At 37.3% G+C, this 12,632-nt stretch overlaps 1 protein-coding gene across 3 annotated transcripts; it reads right to left on the bottom strand.

The window, feature by feature from the left end:
• Positions 1-241: 241 nt before the first annotated feature.
• Positions 242-12,387, bottom strand: LOC17899446. 3 transcript variants are annotated; one of them, XM_023789087.1, is made up of 27 exons: positions 11,971-12,387; positions 11,364-11,523; positions 10,788-10,880; positions 10,563-10,665; positions 10,254-10,416; positions 8,214-8,388; positions 7,643-7,768; positions 6,980-7,540; positions 6,245-6,904; positions 6,015-6,083; positions 5,641-5,751; positions 5,340-5,573; positions 4,978-5,025; positions 4,755-4,892; positions 4,461-4,616; positions 4,301-4,363; positions 3,923-4,033; positions 3,748-3,831; positions 3,602-3,649; positions 3,347-3,421; positions 3,046-3,141; positions 2,195-2,275; positions 2,049-2,120; positions 1,243-1,287; positions 1,062-1,145; positions 876-979; positions 242-780 (listed from the first exon to the last, which is right to left on the bottom strand). In XM_023789087.1, the coding sequence occupies exons 1-27, from the start codon at positions 12,183-12,185 to the stop codon at positions 759-761; spliced, it is 3,897 nt and encodes a 1,298-aa protein (XP_023644855.1). In that variant the 5' UTR covers positions 12,186-12,387; the 3' UTR covers positions 242-758. The 3 variants fall into 3 exon arrangements, with proteins under 3 accessions (XP_023644855.1, XP_006306693.2, XP_023644857.1); XM_006306631.2 differs by having other exon boundaries at positions 242-785; positions 11,971-12,386; XM_023789089.1 differs by lacking the exons at positions 242-780; positions 876-979; positions 1,062-1,145; ... (17 more) ...; positions 7,643-7,768; positions 8,214-8,388 and adding an exon at positions 9,398-9,813 and having other exon boundaries at positions 11,971-12,383.
• Positions 12,388-12,632: the final 245 nt, after the last annotated feature.

Raw genomic sequence — 12,632 nt, 5'->3', positions numbered from 1 at the left:
CACTTCCTAAGAAGAGAAGAAAAAGAACGAGGGAATTGTCTGATTTGCTCTGAAACATGAGATATTCCCAATATATATGTATACCTATGTAAAAACCAGTTAGAATCCACTTTTCACAATCACATAGAATACAGACGATTGGTGATGCTAGTTCAAAATAAAAAAAAGATACACGTTGTAAACAGTGAGTAAACGAAAGATTTTGAATTTTCCAGGAAAATAGGTATCGTTGAATATAATATGTTAAAGGGGCTAAATAGTATTCAGATTAATGAAAATTCACAAAGGGTGTGTCAAAATGTGATTGGCTCTAAACAGTATAAAATTACTGGCTTATTGATATTTCGTCTAGTTGATTGATATTATCCTAAACTCTTTCAACTCGTACCTTCTCTATATAGGAAACAACGTTGATGCGATTGTACATCCATTACATGTGAACCCCTTCTCACGGCCATGGTGAAGTTTTATAATATACACGAAAAAAGGCCAACAAATAAGAAAATATGAATGATCACACATGCTGGGCTACCATACTGGTCTTGCTACTAATCGCAAACACATGTAGTCAGCAGTCAGGTATATGCGTGGTAGCCAATCTTGCACCATTGACACAGGATTTAAGTATCTCTGCTTTGTCTCCACCAAACACTTCTACTTCCCGGTATTCTTCCAGAGATAGTCACATTAAGGCCGTCCCTTGAATAGACGATGTTGCATCTGAAGGTTGCATTTGTGAACGCGAATCTTGCCCATTTTCAAGCCCAAGAACTGAAAGAGCTGAACTGGTAAAACACGCATCTTGATTAAGTATCTGACAGGTCCAAACTTAAAATACTGGATAACAGAGTTTTTGTTTGATTTAAAGGACCTACTTTGGTAGAGAAGCTCTGATATTTGGCTGATTCGCATAAGCAGTGAGAGGTGGTCTTAAATCAGGAAACTTCTTCATGATACTTTCAAGTTGTGGCACTGGTAACTGCAAAACAATACCAACAGAGTTATTTGGTTTATCTGTTAATACCCTAAACTCGTATGTTCTACTACAACGTTAGTTGTACCTCCAACAAAACTGGGAACGAATGTGGCTTTGTCTGAGACACACATTTCAAGAAGCCAGGCCACAATTTTGGCAGTCTCCAGATCTGCATCCAAAAGACACGGATACATTCAGTCATAACCACAGAGGACGGAAAATAAATCTCAAAGCTGATCCTCGTGTTTGATCTTTAAATTACGCACCTGCTTCCTCACCAACTTGGAAAGAATTTCCATGACAAAATCAACCTGGACAAAAAAAAATGAAAAGAAATTCCTTTACGTCTGACAAAACGAATCCAGAGTTTGATCTATAGCTCAAACCAATATTTTAGAGAAACGTTTACTAGTCATACTCTCCTGTCACTTCTCAGCTACACAATCTTATAAAATAGCTTAGACTACAAAAAAAAGTTCCATTGTGCCCTTTCAACTGGCTAATCACTTGGGATAAGGTTTCTTGGTTTGCCTTTTTCAGCTCACACAGGTGCACTATACCGCAAAGAATTGAAATGTCACTTCAATATGTAAGCTTGGATTTCTGGGTCTACATTTTGATTTCATTAGAGTCGGTATATAAAAGATCCTTTTAAGTTTTTTTTTTTGAGCAAAAGATCCTTTAAGTTTATATAAGAATAATATAACAAAATTATTCTGGACAGCTTGGTTTCCAGTTGGAATTGTCAGAGACAGCCAGGTCTTAGAATTTCTACAAACTTCTAAAAGTAATTTGATGCACCTTATACATGAGGCTCCATCAACCTAAACTCATGATTGTTTTTTTTTCCAGGCCAAATTAACTAGCTAGCTAAATGTTAGTCTTCTTTCGATTTCCAGATTAAGGAATTATTCAGGATATGCATTTCTTTCTTTCCTTTTCCGATAGTGTTTTACTTTTATGTTTGCTTTCGAGGTTTTGTAGGTTTAGGCCGCGGATGAATGCGGTTCTTTTGGGTGTTTTTGGGTGTTTATGTCACAGAGTTCTTAACTAATTAGGGTAGGACACTTACCAGTGATGGAAAAGCGTCGATTGCCTGAATCACCGTTCTCATGAAGAGTAAAGGCAGAGGTGTTCGATCAACCTGAAACCAAATAAGTATCACAGATTTCAATATCTAACTAAATCTGTATTTCTTTTACATGATGTTTGACATACCATCTGACCGAGGGCCTTTGCTAAGACTTGCTGCGTGAAAACAGTGCGTTGTTCAAAGCAAGCTGAACATGCATCTGTTATCTGGAAAAAACAACCAGAATGTCATATGCGAGTGTGAAAACAATATAAATAAATAGAAAATCTAGGACACTGGCAGAATTTCTTAAAGGCTCGGCCAAGAGAAAACAGATTAATCTGGTCTATAGCAAGTCTGACAATTCAAGTCAGTTGCTGATTGTCCCTATTTCTCTACCTACCTAAAGCAATGTATGACATGAGATGAATCATTGATCTTCACATAAATAGTTTGCATGTACTGAGGTTACTGGACAAAAACAGGCATTTGATATGACATAGCGGTAATTCTTCACGTACCAAAAATATTTGGATTTGCTAAGAACTAGGATTGACTAACTGAAGTAAGACGAAAGCTGTTTATAATCTCTTGTAATCCTGTAATAGACATACACACCTAAACCGACAGATTATACGATAGAAATCCCCAACTCTCCTAAGTCCTAACCCACCTATTTCTGGCTAATTTCCGGGATGACCTTGTCTCTTTTGAATCTATGATTTATAATAATTGCCTCTACCTAAGTTATGCTAACGTGGCCATATGCAGCTGATAATGAAGATTTCTGTGTTCTTTATGCACATTCGTCAGAAGCCACAGAACTTAAGAAGAGCCGATCCATTGAATATAAGATAGGGGTGGTAAAGAAAGTGTTACAGTAGGAAAATATAAACAGCAGTGTAGGTCTAGTACCACAACTGATTTTGAGCAAACAAGTGCAGAAAACAATGCCCTTCAAAATTACTTTCAAACCAGATGAAAAAATAGGAAATACCTTTTTCAGTGGTGGCCCATCCTTCTCAGGAACAATATCATGGATAGCAATTAGTACCTCGGCAGGTGTTAGTGCAGGGCCTGTGTGAGCAGAACCCTATCACAGATATAACAAAAAAGATCAGACAAGTTCAGAAAACCTACAGGTGTATACAATATGCTAATTGCTTGCACAGAAGTTCCTGTTTTGTTACTGGACAACCGGTATCTCATCTCATCAAAGATTGTCAGGCAATCTCTCTATGCAGAGCATGATCAATAAGATATTATTTAAAGGAAGGAACGTGAGAATATGCATATACCTGTAATATATGAGCAAGTGCAAGTTGAAACTTTTCTGGTGGAAGATTAAGAAGGGGAGGAAAAATGGGCAAAACCTGTGACATGTAAAAGAATGTCCGACATAAATTTTTAGAAGTCTTCCATGTTTACTAGTTCTTATTTATTTCCATATTTCAGATAGGCAAAATAACCAGGAAATAAGAAACATAATAAAAACAATTCAGGGCAAAAGTACAGTAGAAAGAGCAGAATCTATGGAGGAAAGCAGAAATCACCTCATCTTTAGTGAGTGAAGAAAGCAGTGGAATAAGAATTGAAACATCCTGGAAGATAAATTTTCTGTAAGGCTTTGTGAACTTGATTTTCATAATATATACACACAAGAAATATATACAAGTAAGCTCTTCATAATAAATCAAACCTTTAGCTTTGTTTCGTATAGATGCTTTACAGTAGCAATCAAATCTGATGAAGGTGCCACTTCTTGTGTCAATATTTGCAACACCTTGACATAAATATTTACCGAGCATGATTCATTAGAAAATACTTTTGAGGCCAACGTGGATTTACTACAAGGAAACACAGAAGCCACTTACCAATGTCAATAAATTTTCACTTCCCTTGGGGGGGTCGGATATTATTTGGAGTAGTTCCGTATAAGATGAACCTAATTCTCGTATCAGAATAGGTATATGTCGATGAAAAGCCTGAACCAATTCAGAAGTCACCAAATAAATCACTTTGATGTTTACGAATATCATTTACTCCCATTAAAACTCAGAGAACACACGTGATGCATATAAGTTACGCCATACATTGCCCCAACACAAAAAGATCTGATGTTCATACGTAATATCCTACCAAATTTTCTTTTTTGTACCATGCCACATGTGATGCCCATAACTGGCGTGAGGATGAATGTCAAAAAAAAGTGGCGTGAGGGTTTATTAGGAAGTGACTACTGACTAACTCACCTGGATTACTATTTTTGGAGCTCTCCCATAAACTTCAAAGACAAGTCGAAGGAGACTAGGTTTCTGAAAAGAAAAAAGTAGTATTCATCAGATCTACAGGAATATTTAAGGATAGAGTATACTTAAGAGCATTAGAAGAAACTCCAAAAACTACACAGACCTTTTTACATAAAGCAAAGAACAGAGAAATTAGTCTCTGAACTTCAGAAATTGATAAAACTGAAACATCACGAGAAGTTTGTAGATCCTGTTGAGAGTAAATGTCGGAGTTTTCAGACAGTAGAGAGTCACTTGTCGAAGTTATCTGGCTTTTCGCCTGGAAATAAGAGTCAGCTAATCAACCCACAAAAAGTAACTGACATCTAATAAATTCTATAGACTACTAAGCCTTTATATATACAATTTAAAGGGAATTAAGCCAAACACCCTCAAGGGAACTGTTATTGGCTATTACCTCTGTTTTTGGTCCTTCTGCAATTGATCCAGTCTGTGAGAGATCTGTCTCAGAATTCACAGCACTCAGCAACATATCTGTTGCAAATTGCTCAACATGCTCTGCTATGTATGTTAGGTGATATAGTTTGTTTGTAACCTGTGCCAATTGAGAATCATTAATTAGAATCATTGTACCAGAAGTAAATAAAAACCATAGTGCCATCTGGGACTAGGTTCCTCACAAGTCGGATGGCTTTTGCGCGAATGTCTTCTTCAGAATGAACAGAACACTGCCATAAAATGAAAAAAAAAAAAATGCATTAGGAACATGGAAAAACAGAAAGGACCACATGGACATGAAACATGTGCATAAAGGAAAGTTTCGAGCACAGCAATCTTTTAATGTAGAAAGTATAAGCTGGGTCCTAGAGACCAGAACACACTGCTTATGTAACTCCAATTTGCCATACATTTTTTCCATTAACCAAAAACCAAAATTTATATTGGAATTCCGATATTCTCCATCACTGAGACTATAACATAACTCCAATGTGACAAGATTTGTAAGAAATATATTCAATAAAGTTTGGCTACAGATTCTTACCTTCAATGCTATAGCTAAGCATGCTTTTCGCTCATTCGGACGCACTAAAATTAAGCTCCAAACAGCACCAAGCCCTTGGGTTACACGCTCACTATCACTACCAACTGGGTCATGACGATTGGAGCAGAGTTCATCCAGTAGCTTAATGGCAGAATCAGGTAGATGTGGAGCTTCTCCAAAAAGCCTACTAAAAGATTTGTCGGAAGCAGGAAGAGCATCCAGAAAAGATCTTGCCTACAGTAAGCATCTTAATAAGCGCACTTCAGAAACAAGAAATGGAAAAAGCTGAATAAACACTCACCACAGCTATTAGAAATTTTTCATAAACAGTAACATAGGGAGAGGATTCATCTGTGTCCAGAATCGCCATTGAATGCAGATGGTAAAGCACATGTAAAACAAGTTCGTGCCCCTAGATACAAAGAAGCAAACAGATCAGAGGTTTGCCTAGAAATATAGTAGACTCTCGGTTACTGGGAGTTGGAGAGAAAAAGGTTTATGCAGAAAAATAGATATTTGCACTGTCGCAGTGCACTGGGTGTGTACTTTAGCGATGCTACAATGTTTCTGACAGCCAAGACACTCTAGACATATAGAAAAAGATATTCAAAATTCAAAGCCTAAATAAATGAGCGACGGCTGAGTCTGACGAATAATGCAGCCAACAACAAGTACCTTGAATTCTCGATGATCCACACTAATATGCTCTCTTAGTATAGTTGCAACATCATTGCCAGCATCGATCTGGAAAAATAGTAATATAGACTATATTTACTCTTGCAAAAAGAAAAATTAAAAGGAGAACTTGAAATATGGATTCCATAAGGATAAAGCCAAACGTGATGGAAGTGGTAGCAAGAGTTGACAACAGAACCAGAAGTAACAAAAATAAAAAAGGCACTCACTTTAGCAATCAATCGGGCAATCAATGACATGCGTATCTTGTTACAATCAAACCCAAAGACATGTCTATTCGATTTGATTAGCCGTTCAATAGCCAACTTTCCTACAGTTTTGCTTTCTTCTGTCGTAAGTTCAACATATGATGGAACAGGTGTCAACTCTCTATAGCATTCTTCTGGTGCAGTAATGTCTGATGCTGCAGGGGGATGTCGATCAAATTCTGGGACTGATGCTGAAGGAGAATGTTGATCAAAATCTGGGATAGACACCAGATCTAAATCACACATTGTTTCAGAACCAAAGAAATTTGTTTCTCTGATGCCTTCGTCATCCCTGCAAGGAGATAGTGGAACATCTAAGGATGATTTTTCCTTTGAGGGGTAAGAACACTCATTTGGAATAGCCAACAAATCCTCTCTGCAATCAGGCCGATCAGTTATTCTGATTACTGAACTTCCTGTCATCTTGTTCGGGCTACGCTCTACTGCTGTTGAATGTACTGAACCAGTAGCCCCTGCCGTGACAGCAAGAACTGAAACTGGCTTACTCAGTAAGGTAGAGATGTCCTTCTGTAATGGAACTGATTCTTTCTCCTCACCTACAGGCAATGACGTTGGTCCCAAAGATGAATTTGAACGCCTTGGATCCATGCGACGGGGATCCTGCATAGCTATGAATAAGTTATCTTGGAGAAAGAACATTCAAAATATAATCAAGCAGCAAACGGAAGTTTGTACCCTTCTTGGGTCGCGTCTAGGGTCAGCAACTGAGCTATTAAAGGTAGGCCCATCGGAAAAAGATGAGCCAGCAGGAAGAATTGGGTCAAAAGGAAGTTGTGCCAGAGGAGTCGGAGAATGCATGGTATTCATAGAGGACGATACCACAATATCTGCTGGAGTAGCCAATGAATTTGTCAACGTAGGAGGGGTACTAGGCAAGTGTTTCATGCTTGTTATTACAATATCAGCAAGCATATCTGGATGAAGCTTCGAAATGAGAATTTCAAGTGATGCAGCTCCTCTGTCGCCTTCAGCAAGCAAAGCACCAATCATTGAGACCATCTGTTCAACTGGTGTCAACTCACTGTCTGAAGGATGGTTACCAGAGGAAATGCCATTGATAGAGACAGGTTCCTGTAGGGATTCACTGGTTTGAACATGCTGGGTCAAATGCATGTTATTATTATAGCGTAAGCGCTTCGGAGCAAGCTCTCCATTGATTTTATCATCCTCACCCTGGGGCATTATTCGTTTCTTTGACATATCCCAAGAATTTTGATGACTAATCACCTGGTTATTCTGAAAAGTAGGTATATCCATGTTACTGGTCACAGTGATCAAAAAGCTGATGTAGTGCTACAGAAGAGTAGGAAAGAAAAATGAAAAAAACAAAATGTTTACCTTGCCCCAATTTTCACGTGCAGCACGCTCATTATTCCTGACCAATTTATCAACTTGACGAAGAACTTGATCAGCAACATCTGCAGCATTCATCGCTCGAAATGCTCTAAGAAGCTTGTCTCTTGACTAAAATCAAATAAAATAAAAACTAACTCAAAACATAATAGCAAACAAAAAGAAATCATATGATACTTGTGATATATGATCTGATCAAGCAAACACTTCTTTGCACTCTATTTTACATACTGCGAGACTTCACCCCATGAAATGACAATAAATAACATGTCGCTTTCTTGTAGTCACTGGAAATCTTTTACAAAAAGAAAATGAACGGAAAATCTGGCAGAAAAAAGGCATGGCACAATTCTTGAGTAGACAAACCAGATAACAAAAGGTTGAAAATTTGACCAGCAAGGTGGCAAAATACAACTATATTTTCATTAGCATAAACATACAAATAACTAAGGTTTAATACTGATGAGTTAGTTATTCAGCAAAAATAGGAGTAATAGATGACTTAAGTTTAGATATACTTCAGAGAAAACAATTATTTAGTGTGTAAACTCTATACCTCTATTATTGGCGAGAACGTACATCTAAGAAAACCCAGAAAGGCAGTTCTAATGGAATATTGAACGCTTGCAGCATGGCACCCCTTAACCGTCTCAAGATTTGGGTGAAAATCCAGCAGAACAGAGAGGACAGTGTTATAGTGGACAGGCCTCTTCCTTGCAACCACTGCAAGACTGCCAAAAAATAAGCTACTGTCAGATAAGATACCAGTGCTTACATAAAAATATTCAAAATTGCAAATTATTCAGGTATGCTCCTACAAGCATGTCCTAATGACTTACTGGAAATCTCAGCAAACAAAAATAACTATACCGATGTCAATGAAACTGCCCTAGGTGCGAGGAGCTGCTTTAACATATACAGTTATCTAACGTAAAAGATACTAGAGTTTAATATAACTTTATTGAGCAACCATTCGTGGGAGATATTTTGCTCATGAATTGCAGCATTCTACACAGTGAATAAGCTCCTTAACAACATGAAACTATCCTCAGTCAAAAATTTTACATATCCCATTATCACACTTTGTGGAGTCAGAAGATATGGTCTGGAAACTAGCATATCTCAAAGATTTCCTGCAATTACAGACTAACTGCCAGCATAATACAAAAAGATGACCTGTTACCATTACCAAAGCAATAAGATGATCTATTTTCACATATCTCTTACTTTAAGGCAGATCCATAATAATCAACATTAGGTAAAACCGAAAAATCAAAAACCTTCTCTCTAAGAAATGTTCCTCCTCTCAGGATTTGACAATTATCATTCTAGAAAGATAGTGGCCCCAGACATTAGATGGTAATATTAGTTCAAACAAAAACAAACATCTGACAAGTAATTACTACTTTTTGAAGATCTTTTTCAAAAATGACAAATTAGTTTGCTATGCAGAGATTTCCCAAGTTAATCTAAAGGTTCTCTCCAACAGATGAAAACCTTGACAGTTCAAAGTGAATAGAGATATGCCCCCTACTGGAATGACAACCAAGAGATAGCTTCTTTATCCATCTAAAGAGTAAGACATAATATAAGATCAAGCAGCAAAATGTATTCAACACATCATCAACCATATCAAATGTTCACCTAATGCTATAAATGGAGAAGAAACATTCATTATAATAGAAGGCAAAACCACTATGCAAGTAAATGGTAGGCTAGAATTAAGCATAACAAACACTCTGATTGGCAAATGATACTGTGCATAAATTTTTATACTGTAATGTATACATTTTTAATATCCCAACATAACAGTCATAAGTATATATATACACATCCAATTCAAATAACCAAATCAAAATTTTCTCAAGAGCTGACTACTTGGAAAAAATATTTCTAACTACTAGAGCTGACCAATCTATCCATTGTTTGATGTCCTTATCACTTGCATATTGGAGCTCCACATATACCCAGGTAACTGTCAATATTTGTAACTGATGCAGCTTCAACTGCGACAATTTCCCCAGGACTATGATTCAGTTAGCTGCAACCATATCATAGGGGTTGAACCGGTGCTATAACCTGTCTCCTTGCTTTATCTCTCTCAGCCAAAAGTTTAGTAGACAGACAAATGGAAATCAGCAGTTTCATTTTCCCTGATGTTATATGTTTACAAAGCCAATTTGATTTAAGACGCTGAAAGTGTAAGTAGGAGAGCCAATCATGACCATTAAACTACTTGCAAGTGGAAGATCATCCGCTTACTGTTGTATCTCACAAACATGAGGCACACATAAAGCTTATGCAGAAAAAGAATATTAATATCACCCTATCCTGAAGCGTGACACATTCTGTGTATTTTGTTTATCACCAACAACATGTGAAAATGAGTGTTTCACGTTATGAACATAATGATAATAAACTAATATATATGAGCACCAAAGCAACCATATCAACTTACTTGCAAGAACGAATCAGGGAGAAAGAACTAACAGATTTTCAGCTATAACAGTGAAATATAAAAAAAAATGCAACAGGTAAAAGCACAACTAACATCAGGATGAATATAAAGAAAAGTGGGACGCATTCAGAAACATACCAACTAATAACAGATATCGTCAGTGCACCCGGTAAGCGATTAGCTGACTGTATGAAATCTACTAAGATGCCAAATGTCCTATTTGCTTCAGACATGAGCGTTGCTGGATTCAGAATGGGGTGACCACCAGCAAGCCAGGATATATTGAACATTTGTCTACTTCCTGTAGTATAATAGGAACAGTTGACATGCAAGCAACAAATGAACAAATCATGTACTATGTGGTTTCAGATTTATACTTGATAATCAATTTTTTTTAATCAGAACAAAAAAAAAAAACCTCCATGATTAGAATTTAGAACATAATACCTTCGTTGGAAACTTTCTCAGGATCAGATGCGTCAGGAGTAAACAGCAAAATAAATGTCTCCATAAACTTTAGAACAAGAACTTTCACTCCTACACAACCAGGCTATTGTGAAAGAAGAAACAACGGACATAAGTCAGAAAACCTTAAACTGACAGAGAAGCAGAATGAATACTCAACCAAAGACCGTACAGAAAGACAAAAAGAAGAGGCTCTAAACAGCATACCTCCAATGCAGCGGCAAAGACAGCATCTTTGAACTTAACCATCCATGTCCAAAGTTCCCCACACCAACGATCAACCTTACCACGATGATGGAACTGCATGGATCATCAAGAATAATACATATCAACGAGAGTAAAAGGAAATTTCAATGTTAACGATCATGTCCACTGTTGTGGTGGCTATACAGGAATACCCACAAAGATCTCAAAGTTTGATTAATATATAAAATTAAGATAATAAAAAAATATGGTACAACACTAAGGAAAGGGATAAGAAATCGAACAAAAACTCAAACAGGAATTTACCAAACTTGCACTGCTTTATTCCATTCACTAAATCATATTACCCTAAGGCCTTATGAAACTAGCCTTAAATTTCAAATAAGTAGCACCAACATAAAAAACCAACCGAAGTTTTGAAAATGAAAACAAGAGGACTGAGTCCATGGGTTAACAGTTCCATCTCATCCGCAACTATGAGTATGTAACTTTGCTGGTAATTATAGACTTATAAACGTTCAAGAAGGAATCTCAAAACAACATATGCGTATAACAACATATTTGAGAAACAGAATGGACCTGCATTGTCATCTCCTCCAAGATGCTGCAATAGAAAGTGGTGCCAGCAGAAATGCATCTCTTTGCAACAATTGGATCCTCGTCCTTTGATAAGACTAGTAAGACATTCACTAGAACATAAGAATGATCCAGCATCCTCAAACCAACCTCTTCAATTATCCTGCCATCCAAAAGATCGAGCAGTTTCTTACCTTGTCAGACAAATTAACCATCTTAAAGAACTACAGAAGTAAGTTGATGCACCCCAAAATCAAGTAGACTAAGATCCTATTCTATTTAACATAAACTTGTGATACCTCAACTAAAACAGAAATGGACGACTATCCACTATATTGCTATGGGAAGTTTCAAATCTATCCCACCAAAAACAAACAATCACGCGACTAGAGCAATTGTTAGCAAAAGTTCTACAACACATCAGGTAAGATTGGAAAGAGCAAAAGAAATTTCCAGATTGGAAAAAAAAATATACAGAAGAACCCTAAACACGTAACAAAATATATGAAAACCTTCTACGAGTTCGTGCAGAACAAGAGTAAAACATCAGACGGAGTGAAAGAAGCAGAAATAACCAGGAAGAAATCGTAAATTTTGCAAAGGAACTCACTCGATAAGGGATTTGCGAACTAGAATTTCACGGGACAAGTGAAGCTCCGCGAGATAGGGGAAAATCTCAGCAGACAAAGACGGCTCCAATGACAGCAAAATCTCCTTCACCTGCCTGAGAGACGAGAGCTTCACAGCCAAATCGCCGTGGTTATTGGCAGCGGCGAGGAGAGAGAGCGCCTGTGCCCTCGCTGTCGCGGCAGCCGGAGCCGCCATTACTGAATTTTAGATTCTTCCGGCGAAATTGTCACAAGGTAGATAATACTGTGCCTCCGCAGTAGCGCTTATCTTTTAGGGTTTTTCAAGGTTGAAGAAGAAGAATCTCGGCGACACAGACGCAACAGCACACACAGAGCAATTAGGCAAATTTACGCGAATACAAAAATGCTAAAGAACAGAAACAAAAAAAAAAAAACCCGGATGGCTTCAATTAATTCAGCCAGTCATAAAACATCTTGTCGTTTTATTTCTTGAGAGTTGCAATGAGTGCCGTCTGCGTTCACCTAACCAAAGCTCTTTTAAACCGTCCGTATTATAAATGACAAACCGTTTGGTTCTAGTCTTCTATGAGTAACTAGTAGTAACACGATCTCAGCACAGTTTAGGTTTTTTTTTTTTTTTGAGGCAAAAGTTTAGGTTGTTTATTCTTTTAACTTTTTAAGA

This window comes from Capsella rubella, unplaced genomic scaffold (genome assembly GCF_000375325.1).
Source record: "Capsella rubella cultivar Monte Gargano unplaced genomic scaffold, Caprub1_0 scaffold_1, whole genome shotgun sequence".
In the NCBI taxonomy this organism is placed as follows: Eukaryota; Viridiplantae; Streptophyta; class Magnoliopsida; order Brassicales; family Brassicaceae; genus Capsella; species Capsella rubella.
The sequence above is the reverse complement of the archived record's forward strand: the minus strand, read 5'-3'. Positions and strand labels throughout refer to the sequence as shown.